The sequence below is a fragment of the Psittacula echo genome (assembly GCF_963264785.1).
Source record: "Psittacula echo genome assembly, chromosome: 17".
NCBI classification, from domain to species: Eukaryota; Metazoa; Chordata; class Aves; order Psittaciformes; family Psittacidae; genus Psittacula; species Psittacula echo.
In genome coordinates this window covers 4,973,392-4,994,568 of record NC_137753.1, presented here as the reverse complement: position 1 = coordinate 4,994,568, position 21,177 = coordinate 4,973,392, and the positions used below count along the sequence as shown (strand labels likewise).

Genomic DNA, 21,177 nt, shown 5'->3' with positions numbered 1-21,177 from the left:
AGTCAAGAGCTGTCCTCCAAAATCACCATGAGTTATGGAAGCAGCTCTGCAGCTCTCCATACAGTTGCTATTCCATCAGTATTCTCTGCCCTGACTCAAATCTGACGGGCAAAAATCGCCTCAGTCTCTTTAGTTCAGCTCACAATCACCTTTTGCAACCAGGGCTACTGCTCCAGCCCTGCTGCTCCTTGGTGTGGAGGCAGAAACCAGGGACTGACATGGCAGGGTGAAGGCAGGTTCCCATTTGAGGGCTGTCTTGCCCCTTTGCCACTGTCTGGTTTTCCTGCTGTAACTTACAGGCACTTATCTGACAACCACCAGCTCTTTTAGCAGCGGATGCTAAAGGCTGCAGGGTGTTAAGGGGTCACATCTAGCTTCCAGCTGCTAAGAACTTCTTGTGACCTTTCAGTGCCTACTTCAGTTCCTCTGGATTTAAAGGCAAAAGCTTACGACAGAAAATAAAGAATTAAATAAATAAATAGACAGCCCAGAAGCCATCCTATATCAATCCTTAAAGGGCACAGCAGCAGGGTGCTCTGGCACTTGATAACGTTACCTGTATCACACAGTAATACTTCCTGCTGAGTCAGGATTGGCCTTGACACGATCCGAACTGCCTACTTTTCAATTCTCCTCTCCTGCTTTCCTTTCCTCGCCATGTGTATCCCTCCAAAGGCATGAGCTAAGTCAATGAATTCCCCTTCAGTTTGCTTCTGCTGTCCCATTTCCCATGTACTTTTCATCTACCTTCCACCTGGCCTGATTTGTTTCATGTCCTCTTCCTTCTTGACCAATCCGTTTAATTCCTCCTTAAATACAAGTTCCTAAAACATAACATATACATACAACAACTCAGTTTAAGCACTGTTTAAACCCACTTCTGGCCAAGTAAGAGTTGATGCCAGGATTAAATGAAGGTGGAAAGGCCCTAAGTATGTTATAGTCCAACTTAAACATACACATACACACGGATACACAGGCTCTTGGCCAAATGTCTGTCTAAAACACATTCTAATGTGGTTCATGCCCATCCAGAAAGGCTGGTTACACACCACTGTAATCTTTGTTTAAACTGTGCTTGTTAAATGCATTTTGCTTGCTCTGGGCAAACAATGCTTTTGTTTTCCTTCCATCTCCTTAGGCAGCCTTCATATGGGACAGACCTGGCTAAAACCATCCCCTGTAAGCTTGGAGTGCCCCTCAAGTGGCTTTTTGTTCATATGGCAGTGAAGAGACACTCCTGAATGCTCCTTTGCCACTGGTTTATACTTGCACCAGAACAGGACTGATGCTGCCTCGGATATGCTGTCAGGGTTTGCTTACCAGGCAGCCCAGAGCTAAAGCATGGGGCTCAATTCTCTGCTCCTTGTCTTTGTATGCAGCTTGAACCAAATTACGCAGCATCTCCTTTCCTGCCACTCAGGTCATCTTTAACAAGGGCACCAGTGAAAAACTCTCCACTCCCCTGGAAACAGGGACGGTTTAATTGCACTGTCAGTGCCTTGAAATTCTCAGGCGGGCGAAATGCTTATTCCACCCGGAGCTGCATCCCTCCATGGCATTAACATGCATGGCCTCTTATCTATTTCTCACTCACCTCCCTGCCATTCCCTCAGGACATCAAGTGGCAACAAATAGAAGGAAAATCCTTTTCCTGCCTGGAACTCCTTTTTAGCCCACAATTTATTTTCATGAGATGCCTCAGCCTCAGGAAGGTAAATCCTGCCCGTGGTGCTGAGCAACTGTGACAGACACTGGAATCGAGGATGAGCCCAGAGCAGGCAGAGAGCAGGCTTTAACCTTGGGTTTAGTACTGCAGAATGAAAGAAGTGCATCACTTACTGAGCAACTTTTAACACATTTCAGCAATTATTCCAGGAATCACATGTCCAGATAAGGAAATTCTACCTTTAAAAGGGAATTTTCAAGGAAGACTAGCTATAAACAAAGCCTCAAGCCTGCATTAACCTCCAGGTTTAAAAAGGAAGGGAGCAAAGCACCTGGCAAGACAAGAAGAGATCCTAATCTCTCCTTTGAGGACAATTCTCCTACCTGGAGCTTTTGGTTCTTTGCATATAGAATGACTTGTACCCAATTAAACGTCTTTTTATCCAGGACAATGCAGGCAGCAATCCCAAGGTGGAATCCAATGAATCCAGGTATTTCCTGACAACTTGGAAAGGAAGATCAAAGACAAACTTACGCCAAAGGGGCAGGGAAACGAAGATGGCAATTCTCAGCCCTGCTTAATTAAAGCAGCACAGTGTCTGTGTGTATGCACACCATAATGATGTCCCGGCACGGCTTTGGGATGATGCCCTGTGTTAAGTCCCATGTGCAACTACACCGGGCCCTGAGAACAAGGGTCAGCTAAACCTCTTTGCCACCCCATCATATATTCTACATATACAGAACCATATGGCAATGTAGGTCACTTAAATACACACAACTCTTTTCTGTACCAACACATTTGACCTTCTCTGCCACACAGCACATCGCATGTTGTTTTCTTCTGAACTAGATGAATGACTTTAGATAGCTGGACTGTTTAATCCACAAAACTTCTATTCCCAGGAGGAGCCACCAATGTTTCTGCTCGGAGAGAGCTAAACTGAAGGGAACAAACACTTCAACTAAGGAGTCTCAAGGAGTGCACTTGTTGATATAAAACCAGACTTTATTCTGTGCATTGGAAGATCAGATTTAAATCCTTTTTTAAGACAGGGATTCTCATTTCCAAAGGTGTTTGCACCCTTTGTGCAGGATCCTGCTTCACATGGCTATTAATTCAGGCTTGTGTCAGCGCTTCCATTACAAAGCTCCGTCTTTTAGGAGTTTATAACCCAGCTGTAAAACTGTGCTCTGGGCTGAAATTTATCATGCAAGGTTCTGCCTGGAAGGAATCCATCCCTTTGTATTTCAGCCCCAAAAGCTTATAGCAACAACCCAGGGATTTTAGTCTAAAGGCTGCCGTATAAACCCCCTCCCTCAGTGGGTTTTTACACAAGTGCTGGGTGGGATGTGCTTTCTAGACCAGCTTCCAGATGCTCACTGATCCGGGTGGGTTTTCTATCCTTAACAATGTCAATTTTAGGAGTTATGGGGGTTTATGCTTCAGGGCCAAAGTCTGTGCTTACATACATACCAGTTAGTACCTCTGCCCTCATTCATTCCCTAATGGAGTGTGAATCAGTGCAGCTTTCCCACCCTTCACTCCCCACGGCCTCCCCTGAGCCTCATGGGGATGCCAGGACATAATTCACACTCCAGCATTCAATGAAACAGAAATGGGACTTGTCCCTCCACATGCACTGTTCAGGCTACAACCTTCACACACCAATGCTGGCAACACAACAGTCCGACTTGTCCTCAGGCTGGAAGTAGGGAGTGAGTGGGTATATGTGTATATAGCGTGTACAACAGAGATGCCCGCATCACCCACATGGGTACGTCTCCCTAAAGCTCTTAAACACTGTTCTCTTAAGTCAACACTACATTTGCTGCACTGAGTCTTACACACATTAACTCTTGTCACAAAATTCATCAGATAAATTTATTTGCACTCCCCTGCTCAGACAATCTGCTCTCGACAGAGTACAAATCACTTCTTAAAGGTATGTGTAGTGTCTACCATGCAGTGGCAGTAGTAGCAGTAGTGGTACCAGTAGTAGTAGTAGCATTTTCCTACTGTTTTGAAGAACAGGAAGCCCACACACAGCGTAAGAAACTACTTTTAGCAAAACAAAGATGCTCTTAGTGGACTGCTACTTGCAGGCAGATCCAAGGGACCAGATCCTGATTTCTACAGTATCCATGCGTATGCAGCACATACAGAACCAGATTCTGGACTCTTCTACACCCCATCTACCTCTTTCTCTGCTGCACAAATTAATTAATACCAGACTCAGCTATTTCACTCTGATTCAGCACAAATCAACGTTCAAAATGCCAGTTTTCTTCTTCTAGTGCAAATTCTGCAGCTACATTTTAAAGGATTAGAAAAGTTTATGGCTACTATCAATGAAAACGCACCATGCTCAGGGTATCAACTGCCCAGAGGTCACAAAGGAATATTCATGTTTATAACTGGGTATCTTCCACTGATGAATTTCCACTTTCTTGGGGGATCTGTGAGTGCAGGAAACCAGACTTCAAAACCAATCCACCACTGGTTTGGCAATCCTTCTCCTCTCACAGTTCAGACTTTCACCTCACTTCTTGCATTTATGCTTTGTAAAACACTTGTCATTTGAATTACAACTTTTACCCACTCCTAAATCCTCTTGCACTGCACTTTTGCAGCTGTATTTCAACCCATTCGCACTTCACAGTGTCAAACGCAGAGTCCTAGTGGTTACACCACTTCATAAGCTGCAGTTGAATGACTACATGCTTAAGTTTTTGCAGGGCCAGGGTATCCCGGGGGTATCACATTATCTAAAGCATCTTTCACCCACTGATTCTTGCCATTTGTGCCACCTTTACAGGTAGCACTGAGTTAAGCTGGCTAAACACAACTCCTGAGCAACTCAGGAGCATCAGTTACTATGGCCCTCAATGAGCCTTCTGCACAAAGAATCACTTCTGCACGGCAGATGCAGATTCCCATGTTTCATGTTGGGAGATAGGTCTGGGCCACCCCAACCTTGCATGTTTGCAAAAAGGAACTAAAGCAGACATATAAACCAATAATGGGCTTTCTTCAGTCTCATCAATTCTCTCTCCCAACTTAAAAGACTGCTTCCCCCCACAATATTCCCCCAAATAAAAACAAAAGAAAGGATTTGTAAGGGGAGAAAAAGGAACAAAGGAGAAAGAAAAAAACCCCACAGCACTGACAGAAACGTTCATTTACATCTAACAGCATCCATACGCCAGTAACAGATCATAAACTCTTAGCCTACCATACAAAGAGGGTGCCCCAAAATGGTACCTGCAAGAGGTCTCTCGGAAGGAGATGTTTAAATCCCAGTGGGTGTGTATCCTGTTAACAAACAAACAGAGAGGTCAATGGCACATGCACTGCATCTCTTGCCACTTAACAGATCAGCTCCCTCATAACAACCCACCCGCGGTCCCTCTGCCTAGCTCTCAACCACAGCTACAGCCCCCTCCTGAGCCATGGGGTGCTGCGAGGAGCCGCACTGCACACACCTGAGTCCTGCATGTCCACAGCAGGCCCCGCTGCTCTAAATGAGCCCTGCAGGTGAGCTGTACAGCGGTGAGAGAACTCCTCCTTGCTGCATGCAGCCTCTCTAAGAGGTGTGGGGACTGCGGGATGCTGTCTCAACTCCTAGGGCACGTTCCGAGGAAGCAGCAAGAGCTAAGCATTGACACTTCCTGAAGGAAACCCAAACGGGGCTGTGCTGCGTTCCCTCCTCCGCACCCGCCCCAGCTGTAAATAAATTATTAGCCATTTCCCACCTCGGAAATTAATTCCACGGATTCTGTCACTCTGCTGCTGACAAGCAGGCACAGCAGCTTCTGGATGAACAATGTCCTGAATTAACACACAGCAGCCAAGGGACTTGGGGGTTTGCTGTTGTTCTGCTTTTTCTCTCTTGCTACTCGACAGCATCCACACCGACCCAGAGGGCGAAGGCAGACACTTGACCTTCTGTGGTCTGGTGTCTCCACTCGAGCACTGACCCCCCACCACCAGCCCAGTGGTCTGTGGCCACCATGACAACATGATGGATGAGAATCCCATCCATCTGAGCCCGGCTCCTTGCACAAACCCACTCCCACATCTCTCAGCATCGGGCAGTGAACATGCTGGTCCTTAGCTGTGTGTATAAATCAGCTCTTGCAGATGGAAGTTCCCAAATGCATTAAACAAAAGTGGCTGAAAACATGACAAGTAGCAGAAGCCAAATGTATTTTTGTGCATTTTGTGTATCCCAACAGCATTCCTGTCCCTGTCCTCAACTAGAAAAAGCAAGTGTGTGGCTGAAAACCATCTGACTGCAGAAGCAGCCTAATCTAAAGCCTGCTGAAGTGAAAGAGAGCCTTTCTCCCTATTTGAATGTGCTTTGAATCGGGCCAGAAAGCACTTAAGCATGACCAGGGAAGTCAATGGGACTTAACTCAGGTTTGAGTGTCTGTTTAAGTGCTTTCCTGAATGGGTGCCTCTGCTTCAGCCTAGCTCAGAAATCAACTGAAAACCACCCTCAGCACGGAAACAATTTCACATCCAAGACACGATGGTGCTGCAGGTTTTACTAATGGGATAGCATTCCTTGTGTGCTCTCAGGAAGGCAGCCTGGTTGCTCTGAGTAGTTCTTTCAGGGGATTGTTAGATTATAGTAGATATTACCTTCCACTAACGAAGCTATGCTCAGAGCTGTGCTCGGTAATTCCGATTGTTCCTAGCTCCTCCTGTTTTTCTTCCTCCTATGCAACAATTTAAAAGGCCTATCCCAGCTTTCCATCTTCCCAGCATTTTATATGCAAATAGAAATGGAATAGGCACTTCCCAGCCACTGAGCTTACAGCAGGAACAGTTGTTCTTCAAAGTGAAACTCCAGACATTTAAAACAGACCAAACTGGGGCACTGAGCAGTGTTTCCATGAACTGAAGTGTGGCCAAGCTCTGGGACACATTTGGGCTTTCCAGGTAAGCTGCTCTGAATCCAAAGTTCAAAGCAAATTCAAAGCCCTGACGGGGCTGACAGGCACAGAAGGGTCTGGCCTGCTCACATGGGAGCGAAAGTGGGTGGTCAGCCTGATTCCACACCGCTCCCTTCAATACAAGGTTTCCTGATCCACAAAACCTTCATAAAGCCCCTTTAATTCCAGCTCAACACCTCGCACTGTGCAAATCAGATCCTTGGGAGAGCTCCAAACACTGCCCAGCAATGAACACATGGGACCAGCTGGAAATGAAACTGCTGAAAAGGAACCTCGTGCTTCTCCTGTTTGTGCTGAGTTATAGATATGTTAAAAGCCACGCTTCTGATCGATTAGAACCCCATGATCCCTTTCCTGATCAAGTTTTCCATTCAGCAAACCTGTGTTTAAGGTAACCTGCCCCATGGGCCTCAGGAGGCAACATGCATTTCCTCCAAGCAGTGTTCAGAGCCTGACAAGGGGGGTACAGTAACCCTGTTCTGCTCTACCACCAAAGCTCAGCTAACTCCATGCCTGTCCCTTCCACAGATACTCAGCTCTGGAGCTTACAACATGTAGCAGAATGCACCTACTATAACACTACCTGGCAGGTAAAGAAGTGTTTTTCATCCTGGACTCTCAGAGCAGGGCTGCAATGATGTGCTCAGGCACCAAACGGAACTAAGAGCAGAGCAGGAGCTTGCCTGAGCTGCGGGCCCTCCACTCAGGGTTTCATTTCTATGTTAAACTCAGCCTCTCACAAGATGTAACTTCTCATTGTCTGCTGCAGGTACTGACATGGGCAGACTGCAGAGCGTGATCCTGGAGTCAGGCAAAGGCACATCTCATACATGAGACTTAGCACAGCTAAACCTCCAAGTATAAGCACACTGCATCAGGGAGCTGTAAGGGGGGGATGACACACCTCATACCAAGGGACTAGCTCAGATCCACACGGAGGCAGAAACATCTATCTGCCGAGATGGATAATTAAACACCCATATTTAGACAAATGGATAGGTGAGAATGAAATTAAATTCTCATTATCCTTTCTTTTGGGGTGGGAGGAGGGCGGGATGAGGAGCAGAACCAAGCACTCCCAATCACCAATTTAGATCCCTGAGGCTAATGCACATCTTGCTGTAAGAGGTCATTCATCCAATTGAAATCAAATTACTAATCATTTGCAAACTATCAGCTACGCAAGCCCGTCCTTGGGTTGTATAAAGCATGGGGAGCAGGAGCCAGGCCCCTGCTAATTAGTAACAGAAAAGGAGGGGGACAAATAAGAGCCATCACCAGGCAAAGGTGTTACTGCTGCTACTGCCTCTCCCACCTCCTCAGCAACCCAAGGTCTCAGACACAGTGTGAGCAGTCAGAAAGTGTTCAGTAGAGATTATAGAATCAGAGAGTGCTAGATTGGGTTGGGTTGGATGGGACCTTAAAGCTCACCTAGTTCCAGCCCCCTGTCACAGGCAGAGATACCTTCCACTAAAGCAGGTTGTTCTTCCCGTACTGTCTCAGCTTCCACAGTCTCCCTGTATCCATTTCATGCTCTTTTCAGGCAGCCAATATTAAGAAGCTTGTGCAGGCAATAAATAGGGGTTGGCCCCTCCAGGAAACTTCATACATGATGGCTGGAAGAATGGCCTTAAGATTGCAGCAAGACTGAGACCTGGATTTGGGGCATGTGGGTTATTCTCCATCATGGACTTCATGTTGCAAGGGTCAGATACAAGGAGATACACAGAGCACTTGTGGGTCAAGATTTCATTTGCTTTCATTCTCACACTTCACCTTGCTTTCTGCTCTCCTATCTCCTTCCTGGGCAAGAAGGGATTGCTTGCTGGTTTTATCCTGCAGTATCCCTGGGAAGTAAGCAGCCATTTTCCCTGCCTCTCTCCCCCATCAAGTGTATGTCCTCATTAGGGCAATGACATGCCTCCTGGCACACTGGACCAAGTCCAGCCTTTGCTTCCCAGAGGGTTCTTTAATATATTTATTGAATACAGTGACTGTTATTAAGTGAGAGAGAAAAACAGGAAAGGAGGGAGGAAAGAGAAAGGAGAACAGAAAATAAAGGGTCGCAGAGGAAGGAAGAAGGGATTAACAGCAAACAACCAGAGGAAGCTGTGTAAGAAGTGTCATAAAGCAGCAGAATATGTCTCCAGCCACAAGAGGGGCCCTGCCTCCCTCCCCTTGAGTCATAGCAATTAGAAGAAGGGCTGTCGGATCTAATCTAAGAGGCTGGTTCACGGCTGGAGCCCTCAGCCCTGCTCTGCCATGTGTCTCGTTTCTCTCCTGCTTGGAAGAGCTTGTCAGCTCAGCCGAGCCCCCAGCCATGCTCTGGCTTTGGCAGCAGGTAAAAAGCAGCGTTGTGTGGTACATCCTGCCATGGAACAGCTCCATGGGAGGAGGGATGTCACACAGGGCAGTGCTCCCAGTGTTTGGAGCAGTTCAGATAGAGGCCAAGCAAGAGGAGGGAGGTAAAGGCAGTGTTGTGTGCATTGCGCATCAGCTGAGAAGGCACTGGGGCCTCAGAGCCCTGAATTCCAAGCAGGTGCTTGTGACAAATATAATGGGGGGGGGTGCTTGGGTTTGATCTTCAATCAATTAGGGAGTCAAAGAGCAGCAGCCTTATGGGATGTAAGAAATAGCTTTCCACTTAGAAAGGCAGGCGGTGAAAGGCTGACAGCCAGGAGCCATTAAGGCTTAGTGGAGGTCAGTAATTTCACCATTAGAAAATGGGCAGAGAGAGGAGAATTGCTGTCAAACCAGTCTGTGAGGTGAAGGATGCTGGGGGACAGGGGAGAGCAACTTGCCCCTGTCTGGATGCTATCCACGGTCATGTCTGAATAGCGGCAAGGAGAGAGTGTCCCATCACTCCTTGAGTAAGCATCTTCATTTCAAATGCTCTCCTCTGGTCTGAAGTAACGCTAATGCCATGCGTGTCACACTGCTGGCGGCCCAGAGAAGCTTTGAGGGGTGTGAGGAGTGACATAAAAAGCTGAGGAAGGATTTAAGGGCACGATGAGCTTATCATTGCACATACACCCTGTTACAGGACAACGTTCACTGCTCCTCAAAACGGCTTTCATTTCAGAGCAACGGCAAGGCAAGGAACCTGCCTGTTGTGTGCTCTCATTGTAGAATCTGCTCCTCCTTTTGCTCCCAATCCACAAAAGAATTTCCAAGGCATTTTTGCCATACATGCCCTATTGCTACAGCCCTTTTGCTATCCTGCCCAGTGCTCAGCTCAGTGTGCAGGTTTACTGATATCCCAAAGGATTCCTTCAGAGGAAGGTCAAAAAAGTCCACCATTTTAAATAGGTTCTTAAGTATTTACTGCCTTTTATTATTAGCCAAGCCATCCCACTTGGCTGGGGACTTGCAGCTCTGCGTGAGCAGCTCCTAACCTACCCTGTTTAAATCTCAGCTGCTATCATTACATTTCCCCCCTTCTCTTCCCCTCCCATACTAATGAGAAACACCAGTCTTTAAAGTCCAAATTCAATTCATACACTCATAAGACAATGCTGGGCGTAAACCCAACAGCACGTGAGGATCTTCCTGTTAAAGCTGAACCTTACTCTATGGCCACGCTGGCTTTATGCTGGTTCTTGGGGTAACATAAGGAGATCCTTAAAGGCAGTTTGAACCTCAGTGTGCAGAAGCTCATGGGCTTTTCTGAGGTAATGCGTCTACCAGTGTTGGTTGGAATGTTCCAATGAGGGTAAGGAAGTTAATACTCTCCAAACTATTGCAGAGCAATGGGATTTGTTGTCTCAAACTTCCTCTGCTTTGCTTATTTTGTGCTTAGGATAAACCAGAGCAGTAACAAAAAAGCATCTCTGCTGGAGAGGGGCTCTTCATCAGGGACTGTAGCGATAGGACAAGGAGATGGGTTCAAACTGAAACAGGGCAGATTTAGGACAGACCTTAGGCACCAGCTCTTCCCTGTGAGGGAAGCTGTGGCTTCTTCAGGGTGCCCAGAGAAGCTGTGGCTGCCCCATCCCTGGCAGTGTTCAAGGCCAGGTTGGACACAGGGGCTTGGAGCAAGCTGCTCCAGTGGAAGGGGTCCCTGCCTGTGGCAGGGGTTGGAGCTGGATGAACCCATGCTGCTGTTCTGTGGTCCTGTAACTTTTAGTTTCTCTTGCTGGGAAGAGGCAGCTGCGCTAGTTCTTGCACCACCTCAGCTATACCGGTATCATGAGGACCAAAATAACCATACAGGTGACATGGCTACAATGGTGCATGTAGGCAATGTTGGGAAAGAACCAGATCTTCAGGAACCAGAAATGTGATCAAAAGAAAAGGGATTTTCCTCTGCAACACTGTCCCAATCCTCTTCAGAGCTGAGTGCTCGCAGTCTGTGTCAGCAGTGACACAGTTCTGCAAAGACTTGGCTGTGAAATGAGCTGGCACGCACTGACTTCAGTAACAGTTCCAGGTCTCTGCTCCTTTCTAGGGCTGCAGGAACATCCTGAGGCAGGTTTTCTCTGCTTCAGATCTCCTCTGAAGGCCATTACCGTGGGCAATTGCCTAAGATCACGGAGACAATCACTGTCAAAGGCTATGGTGAGGGACCAGCCAAGAAACTAAGCTTCTGACTCACATTCTAATCCCTAGAGTCTTTTCTTCACCAGTGCCCAGACCTCAAAGTAGCAGAAAGCATTCCCTTGTGCCAACAGCAGAAGGAAATGGTCAATATAAAGGAAATTAGGAATAGGAGACAAAAGAAAAGGCAACACTGTACAATGCAAGCGTTTATAATGGCATGTGAATGCAGGTGTGCACAAGGGCTATCCAGGGGAACAAGAGGAAAACACAGGTTTGCTCAGGCCCTGACCTTGTTTTCCGCTAGCACAGTTTAACCTATTTCTTCCTCTCAGTGGGAGACAATAAAACCTCAGCCCAATCCATCACCAATGGGGGAGGATACAACAGGTGAATTAACAGCAGCAAGCAGATGGGGCACTGTCTCTGCCGGGTCCCAGCTGTCATGTCTGTGAGCTGTCTGGCCTTTACGATGCTGCTGCTGTCCCTGGAGCCAGCCCCATCACACCTTCCACCTCTGTCCCTATAATGATGCTGGGAACAGGCAGAGCGCACTCCTCAGCAGGATTGGAGTCACATCCCTCTCCATTCATTGCTCTTGAGCACATGGAAATGGGCAGTCTGGGACAGGAATGATGGGAGACCCATTTGCAAGGGATAAAATGCTTGGAAATGCTGAGGGATTGGAGCAGTGGACATTCCCTCCCTGGGCACTGAGCTAACGTGCTCTTTCTCTGTTGGTACTGCACTCATTGAGCTGCCTGCCCCTGTTTGCTCCAGTTATTCCAGCTCTTCCCCTACACACTCTACCAGAGCTCCCAGGAAAATGGAAAGGAGCAGAACTGTACAAAAGCAAGGAGAGTCTAAACTACCTGGGAAGAATTATGTCCTCCTCTAAGGAATCAAGACAAAGCTTAAACAAGAGACCTTGAGCCAAACTGATTGGAAAGCACAGGCATGGTTAGCTGAGGAACCACTGCCTAATAACTATTAAGTATTTTCCCTTCATTTCCTAATAAACAAGGCAAAGCAATTACAGTAATTAAAGATTGAAGATAAGAGCACTTTGTATTTGGGGGGCCGAGCGTATCAATTATACAGTGAGTGTGTGGCTCTCCCTCCTAATGAGACAACCCAGCACTGTCATTCTGCAGCATTAAAAGCATAATTAAAGGGGGCAGGAGAAGAAGGGCAGGTCAGCAAAGCTGATGGGGAGGGTTCCCTCTCCTCTGTGGCTCCTGTGCACATGCATTCCCCAAACACCTTTATGGTTTCAGGATAAGAATGAGGACCCAAAGCTGCAGTGATAACCCCACACTTTAACTACAGGTGGGTTTTACGAGAGGGGCTGGTTACTGCTTTGTCTCCCTGCTTTCAAGCCCTCAGTTGCTCAAAGTACCAGTATCTGTTGGAAAGCAAAGGGCGGGGGGGAATAGCTTATCTGCTCAGGAGCAAGAAACACATAAAACATAAGAAAAGCAATTACATGCCTTTGGTTTCCACTCCTCTGTTTTTATAGGGCTTGTCTTAGAATCTGAGTGATTTTATGCATCAGAGGAAGATGACAATCAAGATGAGTGGCAATGATATGCATGGGAGGCTGAGGCACACAGCCTTCGGGTATTTATTTTCCTGTCGTTACAGGTCTTCTAAACATCATCTTTTATCAGAGGGATGAGAGAACCCCAAATTCTGCAGGTGAATATTATGGGCACTGAGGCCCAAGTGACAGTAACTCAAGACTATCCCTTCCCTTCTTCTTTTAAACCTGCATGATGCCAGGCTGAATGTATATGGTACTGACAAAGACATCACCAACATACATGAGAACTGAGATGAGCCCCACTATCTGAGTGATTCCTTCCTACTGCAACTCCATTACTTCTACTTTTAGGCTACAGAGGCACTCAGGATCAGTGAGATCCAGCTATGCTCTTTGACACTTGTAGGCAGTAACACGTAATGAGTCCTGCTACCTCCTTCCCAAACTCTGTTCCCCAACGCTGAATTATCCAGTTTATATTAGATCACAACTTGGAGACAACTGAAAGCAAAAGGCAGGACTTTGGACCCGTACACCCCTGTGTATTTTCAAACAGCTACATAAAAAGCCTACAGATGACTTCCTGGTCATGGAATTCACTGGCCTCATCAGGCACAAAGACAGAGAATGCTGGACAGAGGGTGAAATACAACTGACAGCCTGCAAATCCAGACACCTTTGGTGCAAACACAAGGCTCCATAGAACCCTACTCACCCCAAAGAGGAGTGAGTAAGTAGAAAAGAGGAGCCAGCTACTCCTGAGCTATAATGTGACATTTGCACTTGAATTTCAAGCCCTGGAGGTGACTCCATTGGCAGCCCCCAAAAGCTGGTCACCTGCTGCCCAGTTTTCTCTGCCTTTGCTCTTGCAATGCAGCACTCCCTGGCAGGAATTTACCTTCTTTTCATGATACTGATGTGGAGATCCTCCTCCTGCTTTACTTCAGGGTGCTGACCATTGCTCTTATCGCTCTCTTCGCTGTCGTCGCTATGCGAGAAAATCGAGGTCAGCTCTTTCTTTGGGATCTTGGTTGGAGGTAAAGGAATTGTCCTCTTCTCTGCCAGGCGACCCCGGTTCTGCCACAGGATGGAATTAGGTGGGATGGGCAAGGGCAGGAAGAAAAGAGAAGAAAACAAGAATTTGGTTAGGCAGTGCAGAACCAGGCAGCCTCAAATGGCATCAGTGCAGGTTTCACACTGATGTTGGGTGGGCAAAGGCTGTGTTCACTTTGCAGATGACTTTTCAGCAGAGGTATATCTATATGTAGTTCTAGTTCTAATCAAGCCATGCACTTCCAGCCTCTTCCCACCTCTCCATTCCTAGCTTGCATCCCATCCACGCCAATAGGAAAGGGAGACAGCAGCAGAATTAGGCACCGGTCTCTCTCTCCAGAATATTTCCTATCAAATGTTGTACATTAACGTTGCAAAATGATTAAATTAAACCTCTGCCAGTAGCCCATAGAGGACGTGATCCTGATAATCCAGACCACTTCTGACTGCAAAGGGGAAAGTGCCTACGCCAGCCAGCAGCAAGTTTGCCCCTCACACCAGTGAACAGGCCACATCAATTCATCTTGAATTACTGAGGCTCCTTCTCACTGTTCTTTGCATGCTCAGGTGAACCCAGCAGGTCCTGCCTTGTGCAGACCTTCCCTAGGTGGTCCTGGCAGCGTGCTCCCCTCAACAGCTCCCTTCTGACACAAGTAAGCAGCAGGAAAATTCCCAGGAGGCAAAAGCTGCTTTCCCACTGCATGTGCCTTTGTGTGCAGAACACAGCACAACATGACGCCAACCTCCCAGCCTGCACGTAGTGAGAGTGTGTGACAGAGTACTCTATGTTTGTACTGTTTGTATGAGCCTAGTGCAGCCCAACATAGAGCCTGATGGGTTTTAGCTCTCACTGTGACAGAACACCCTTCTAGCACTTGGTGTGTTTAGCTTGATCTGTGATGGACCAAGACAGCCATAACACAAGAGGAAGATGTCCACAGAGACACAAGGAGACCATCATGTCAATGCCCCACAGAATTCAGCACTTCAACAAACAGAATCATGAAACCGGGAAGGGAACCACAGCGAGGGGAAGTGAAGAAAAGATTCCTGCATGTTCTTCACACAGGCATGCAGGAATACTCCCTTCTATAGGACTTTCTTCGATAGGACAAGTCATAGAGAAGAAACAAGACCTTAGCAAGGAAGAGAAGTGTGTGCAATAGGTGGAGCAAACGCAGAGTAACACCTAACTGGTAACAGGTTCTCTGAAACATGGTCTCCAACTTTCCATATAAACCTGGCAAAATGGTCCTGGAGTCAGCCAGGCTCCACAGGGGAGGACGGAGGAAGCCCAGGTGCTGGAAGAGCCCAGGCTGTTTTAATTAAACAAATGAAGAACCTCCCCCAAATACAAAGCAAAAACTTCTTGTTTACCTCCATCAATAAATTCCATTTGTGGTCATTAAGGGGAGCCCAAATCGCTGTGATAATTGGCTAAATCCATCTGCAAGGCATCACCCCAAGGAAGCACATTAGCTTCCCATTCTGATGCACGTCCAAGCTGAGAACACAGCTGCCTGTGAACAGCAGACACTCAAGGGAGAGAGGAGCAATGGGCCAGACAGGCTTAGAAATGGGAAAACACACGGATGCAAGGAAAATGACACACACTTTCTTCTTGGGAGAGATGTGAAGAAGACAAACCCATGGACAGCAACAAGGTGAATGCTCCTACACCTCTAAGTATCCCAAGTACAGAACTTGGATGAAGCTGCAGAGGCTTTGTAATGAGTCCAAGCAAATCCTCACCCTGTGGGCTCCCTCCGCAGTAACAGTGGCAGAGATACACACACAGAGCTCTGTGCACAGAGGTTTCTCACTGTCTGCTCCCTGAAGGAACATGTCATATAAATCACACACCTCCTACCCTTAAATACTTCTTGCATACTAAGGCATATTTCCACCCCTGATCCCTTTCCTGTTCCAGAATGTGCACCAAGCTTACTCTCTGTGTAAAGCCACCTTAGTAACTCCAGCTAAAGGACAGCAGGGAGGAGGAGAGGCAGGGGAAGGAGAGGAAGAGTAAGGAGGGCAGTATGTGCACCAGAGTTCAGTCATGCTGAAAAGCTAGGACATAAATCAGCGTGAGCTTTATCATGCCAGAGCTTTATATATATATATATATATATGTATGTCTGAAATTGCAATTTATCATAACAATTAAAGGAGGAGGCGAGGGCTGTGCAAATTTCCACTTCAAAATAAGCACAATTCACTCCCTGCTGTGACTCCACAGCCTGAAGAGAACAGCACCGAGCAGACACTAAAAATCATTTTATGGCCATTACGGTACCTTGGAGCAGTTACCAGGTCTCAGTGACTGCCCAGGGACTCATCAGCTCTAACAAGAGTGAGAGTGCAGCTAACAGGGAGGCACTGAACCCAGAGCAACAGCCCAGCAGACCAGGAACCCAGGTTCCCCCTCCCCTGCTCCTCAGAATGCTTATTCCTTCCTGGAATATGCCTACAGCTGCTGCACACATAGACACCTATATATAGACACACAGAGATATGTAAGCCTATATATGTAATAAACAAATACGTATGTACATATCTATATAGGTATCTATATGAAGACAGGGTGAGAGCTGGGCTTGTTCAGCCTGGAGAAGAGAAGGCTCCTGAAGGGGAGACCTTAGAGCAGCTCCAGTGCCTAAAGGGGCTGCAGGAAAGCTGGAGAGGGGCTTGGGACAAGGGCCTGTAGGGACAGGCCAAGGGGAATGGCTTTAACCTGCCAGAGGGGAGACTGAGATGAGCTCTTAGGCAGAAGCTCTTCCCTGTGAGGGTGCTGAGGCGCTGGCACAGGGTGCCCAGAGAAGCTGTGGCTGCCCCATCCCTGGCAGTGTTCAAGGCCAGGGTGGACACAGGGGCTTGGAGCAAGCTGCTCCAGTGGAAGGTGTCCCTGCTCGTGGCAGGGGTTGGAGCTGGATGAGCTTTAAGATCCCTTCAACTCAAACCAGTCTTGGATTCTGTGATATTACCTAACACACAGAGAGCTTCTTCCTTTAAACATGAACGAAAGAGAGAACGTGCACCTGCACCTGCAGCAATCTGCTCACGGATGACCTGCACTGCTTTCGTTCTGCCCACAGTGGTTCCGGTGTCCCTGCAAACACCTGCATTCCAGCACTGGCAATGCCTTTCCTTTTAAGTTGTGTTTATTTTGTACTTGTGCCATTAGGTTTGGGGCAGTTTATTTCTTTCTTTCTGACATTTTCCCCATTCCCAGAAAATTAAAATAGACTGAGCTAATCAATTTTGCCTTTTATGTTCATCTACAGTCAGTTTTGAATCAATTGCACTTGCTTAATCTGTTTAGAGGCATTCACAGTAGATACACATTACTTTTAAATTAAGCACAAAGGTAGCCAGAAGCCTGGGCCAGAGCCTGCTACAATCAATTGTCTTTCCATTGACTTGAAAGGGCACTGGTCCAAGCTGCAAAGAAAACACACTCATCTGTGAGAAGCACTCTCCAAGCATGGACTCATCCCTGTGACTATGGCTTTTGCTGAAGCCCTTTGTCACTTTGGTATAGACACAGGACAGGCAAGTACCTACAGAGCTGAGCAGTATGTGCAGGTACCAGCAGTCAGATTCAGGTTTATCAACCATCACTTGGCATGCAGTGTACTTAAAGCAGTGTTAGGTGCAAGAATACACTCAGTCTTGCAGTAGCACTGCTATGTAATGGGAGGTACATTAGGATTTATAGATATTTGATGTAAACCTCATAATCTCACTTTGAAAAAGCTTGTATTTGTGTGACAGTGTCATTAGAGAGATCTCACAGAATCACACTGGTTTGGGTTGGGACCTTAAAGCTCATCCAGTTCCAACCCCTGCCATGGGCAGGGACACCTTCCACTAGAGCAGCTTGCTCCAAGCCCCTGTGTCCAACCTGGCCTTGAACACTGCCAGGGACTGAACCACGAGCCCTATACGAGAAGGTTCAAGTACTTTCAGAAGCAAACTGCCTCCTGACTTGTTGATGTTCACTGGGATATATCTGATGCTTGGGAGAACAACCCAATCAATAAGGCACCTTCTGCAGAGCATCAGGCACCTTGGGACTCTGGCTACCCCTGTTAAATAGCTCCATTTCTACACACATGAAGGGAAGGTGGAAGGTGGGCTTTGCCAGCTGGCTTCCTTACACTGGTAGGGCTGTTTAGGCCAGTGGGTCAGAAGGAGCATTTTCCACAGCTCCAGAGCCACCAGCTGCTAGTGCAGGAGCAGCACTCCCAGATGAAGTATATGGAGCACTAAATACATCTTATAGCTCAGCCCAGCAAAGCCAGGCTGCCTGCCAGCTCCTTGGCCAAGGGAGTACAAGCAGAAGGTGGTATAAGGAACAGATTCCAGCCCTGAGAGCAGGGGGAATGGAGGACAGATCCTCATTGAGGACCTGTTCCCCACAGTACATCTGTGGGTGAAATCCAGCCAAAACCCTGCTGCAGTTGTCACACGGGTGCTCTCCCCTACCCTGCACCGCCTCCTCCGTGCCTGAGAGGAGTCAAAGATGTTTGCTGTCAGGACAAACACTGACTCAGCTCAGGGGAAACCTCTTCAGAGCCTGCACCTCCCTTTCCTAACACAAGGATTTCCCCACCCCTTGCACAGAACATCACTTCTCCTCTCCCTAATGAGCGTGACCAGGAAGTAAAACGTTTCTACAGCTCCCAAAGCCTTTGTAAGGGTGAGTGTTGAGGGCACTGCAGAGCTGCCTCGTGCATTAGGGCTCCCTTTATACATTGTTATAGATTAATACTTGGGTTATGATTCCAGCTAACGAAACACAGCTGGAGATGGAGTCAATAACCCTCTATTCCCCAGGCATGTCCAGCTCTCCACCCAGGCGTGCCTGCATCAGCCCAGCCCTCAGTCACTCACCACCTCACCCTCCCTGGGTCTTGTGACACCATTAATTGCTCTCATTGCCTCTCAAAGCATTGGCTGGGTGGGGGGTGCCTTTGTTTTCCTAAATCACAGACAAGCACATTTCCCTTCCCCAGGAAAGATCAGATGGGGACCAATGCGCTATTGCAAGCTACCCACTACCCACGTCTAGAGAGGCAGCTACAAGGATCAATCCCCACAACCTGGGCACAGTGGTGGGTTACCTGAGTGGAGAAACCTGGAAGCCTGCTCACGAAAGCAAAGGAGCATCAGAAATATGGAGAAGAAAACAGCGGTGATGTCCCTTCCTTGCAGCTAACAGGGGGGGAAATTCCTCTCTATGTGGCTAGGCAGGGTCAATAGAGCTACAGAATGAAATCTGTCCCCCCCACTCATCCAACCCCCTTACGGCTCTCCCCTGGAGCCGTGTGCTCCCAGCCAAGAATACCAAAAGCTCAACAGTTGCATCAGATCCCTGGGAGAGCCTTGCAGATGGAATGACGGGCGGGGAGCATCGGCCTGACTTGGGGGAGAGACAGGAAGGGAGGGTTAGGAAAGGTTTCCTGCCCTGGGAGCTACTGCAGCAAGGTCAGAAGAGCTGAACGCCCTGGTGCAACATTCAAAGCAGCCAGGAAAGGAAAGATTCCTCGCAGAGAGTCCCTGGTGAGCATTTAATTGATCCCAGGAATGGAAAGGAGAGCGGCAAGGCAAAAAGCTCCATGGAATAGGAAAAAAGCACATGAAAGCAAAGCTTTTCCAGTCCACATGAACTGAGAGCCAAACCCTGAATAGCTGATCCCATAGGGAATTGACCCAAGAAGATGAGCAGGTGCAGTCCCTATGGACACCGTTTCTTCAGCATCCCTTTAAAGCACTGAGATGCAAATGCCTGAAGAGTCTGCATACTGATCAAAGCCGTGTGCAAGAGGATCCACATGCCTGTGATTCAACACCGATTTCCACTGGATTTTAGGCAGCACATGCATTCCTTCTGTATACGTAGAGCTGGGAAATACAGGGAACAGACCGGGAATGCTGGGGGAAGGAAGGAGGGGAGGTTTGCGCGCTGCCAATGCTGGGAGCTGAAGAATGCAAAATCTTTTCCATATGTGAAGGAAATCCTCAAGTCCAGACAGCGTTTTCGCTTGCTTTTTATTGACACTAAAGGTAGGGAAAAGGGGGAGGTTCCAGAGCCTGGAATACTTTTCCTTTTACTTTCGCAAATAATAAACCTGCTCAAATGGCTTTGGTGAGGGAAATTACCCAGGAAGGGAGCCCACACATCCCCCTGGAGGGAAGCTGCCAGGGTGTGCATCTACTTTCAGCTGCGATGAGTGTAAACACCTAAGAAAGGGTCCAGCTGCCTTCCAAGATAATCCTCCTCTCTCCCCTGGGCCCTCATTAGATGTTCTAGGCCAATGTGCTACCAGTGCTTTGGTAGCAAAGCCAGCGCAGGCACAGCTGTGCAGCCCTGCACTTACCAGCTTCCCCATCAAACCTGAGGTCAGGGGCACGAGAAGCTGTCCAGGTCCCCACCTCCTGCTCCTGTTCAGTAATGAACAAATGAATAAAAGAAGAGCAGCCTTCTGCTGCATCTATTCTCCTGCCTCCCCCTTAGCTGCAGGCCAGCCCTTTAACCTGACCACAAACAGGTTTGTTATTCATCAGCTCTTTCCAGTGGCATCAGTGTTACACTGGAATCATTCCAGCAAGGGAGGGATGGCCCAAAGTACGGAGGGAGCAGAAGGGAACAGACAGCAATGGTGAGGCACAAATTAAGGCAGTTCACATCACAAAGACTATTTCAGGTTTTGGGAACTGTGCTCACCAGGGTCTCTTGAAAGTGGTTTACAAGTGTTGGCCATGACCAGAGGCCAAGATGAGGAAGCAATTCAGCATAGAGCTAAGAGCTGTAGCCACAGGGACAACAGGTTCTGGGAATAACTGTGCCCCAGCAGGCTCTCTAGGTCTAATCCTGACAATCCTGATGACTGGATGGGGCTTGGAGCAGCCTGCTCTAGTGCAAGGTGTCCGTGCCTGTGGCAGGGGGGTTGGAACTGGATGAGCTTTAAGGTCCCTTCAACCCAAACCATTCTGTGGTTCTGTGATGCACAGCCCTGGCTGAGTGGCAGGGTTTGTCTATATAGAATGTGTTCTGCAGCACCACTGCAGCCTTTGGGAGGACCCTTCTTTACAAATGAGAAGCTCTGACACCTGCTGCATGCAGCAAAGTGATGCCACAGCCTTCCTGGAGCCCCTTCCCTGGCACAGAGAGCCAAAAGCAAGGGAAAGCTGAGGCAAGAAGCCTGTCATCTGCTACAGCGATGCTGCCACTGTGCAGTACTTCTCATTCGGAAAGCACAACCTAGTTTGTAAGCTCTGGTTATTTAAGGGCTTTTAACACAGCTGGGAGGCCGGTGAGGAGCAGTCAGTCTTTAGACAGTGGTGTAAGGTGTGATGGAGATATGTAAGCTGATGAGCTAAGCCAGCACAGAGAGGCCACTGCAGAGCCA

General features: G+C 47.9%; 1 protein-coding gene across 1 annotated transcript in view; it reads right to left on the bottom strand.

Annotated features, from left to right (window-relative positions):
* Nucleotides 1–21,177, bottom strand: part of SAMD11 (sterile alpha motif domain containing 11) — a 105,902-nt gene that overhangs the window by 61,079 nt on the left and 23,646 nt on the right. Inside the window, exons 3-4 of the mRNA XM_080631474.1 lie at nucleotides 13,608–13,786; nucleotides 4,934–4,984 (exon numbers count right to left, since the gene is read on the bottom strand). Of these exons, the coding sequence (XP_080487600.1) occupies nucleotides 4,934–4,984; nucleotides 13,608–13,786 (230 nt within the window). The remainder of the gene's footprint in view (nucleotides 1–4,933; nucleotides 4,985–13,607; nucleotides 13,787–21,177) is intronic.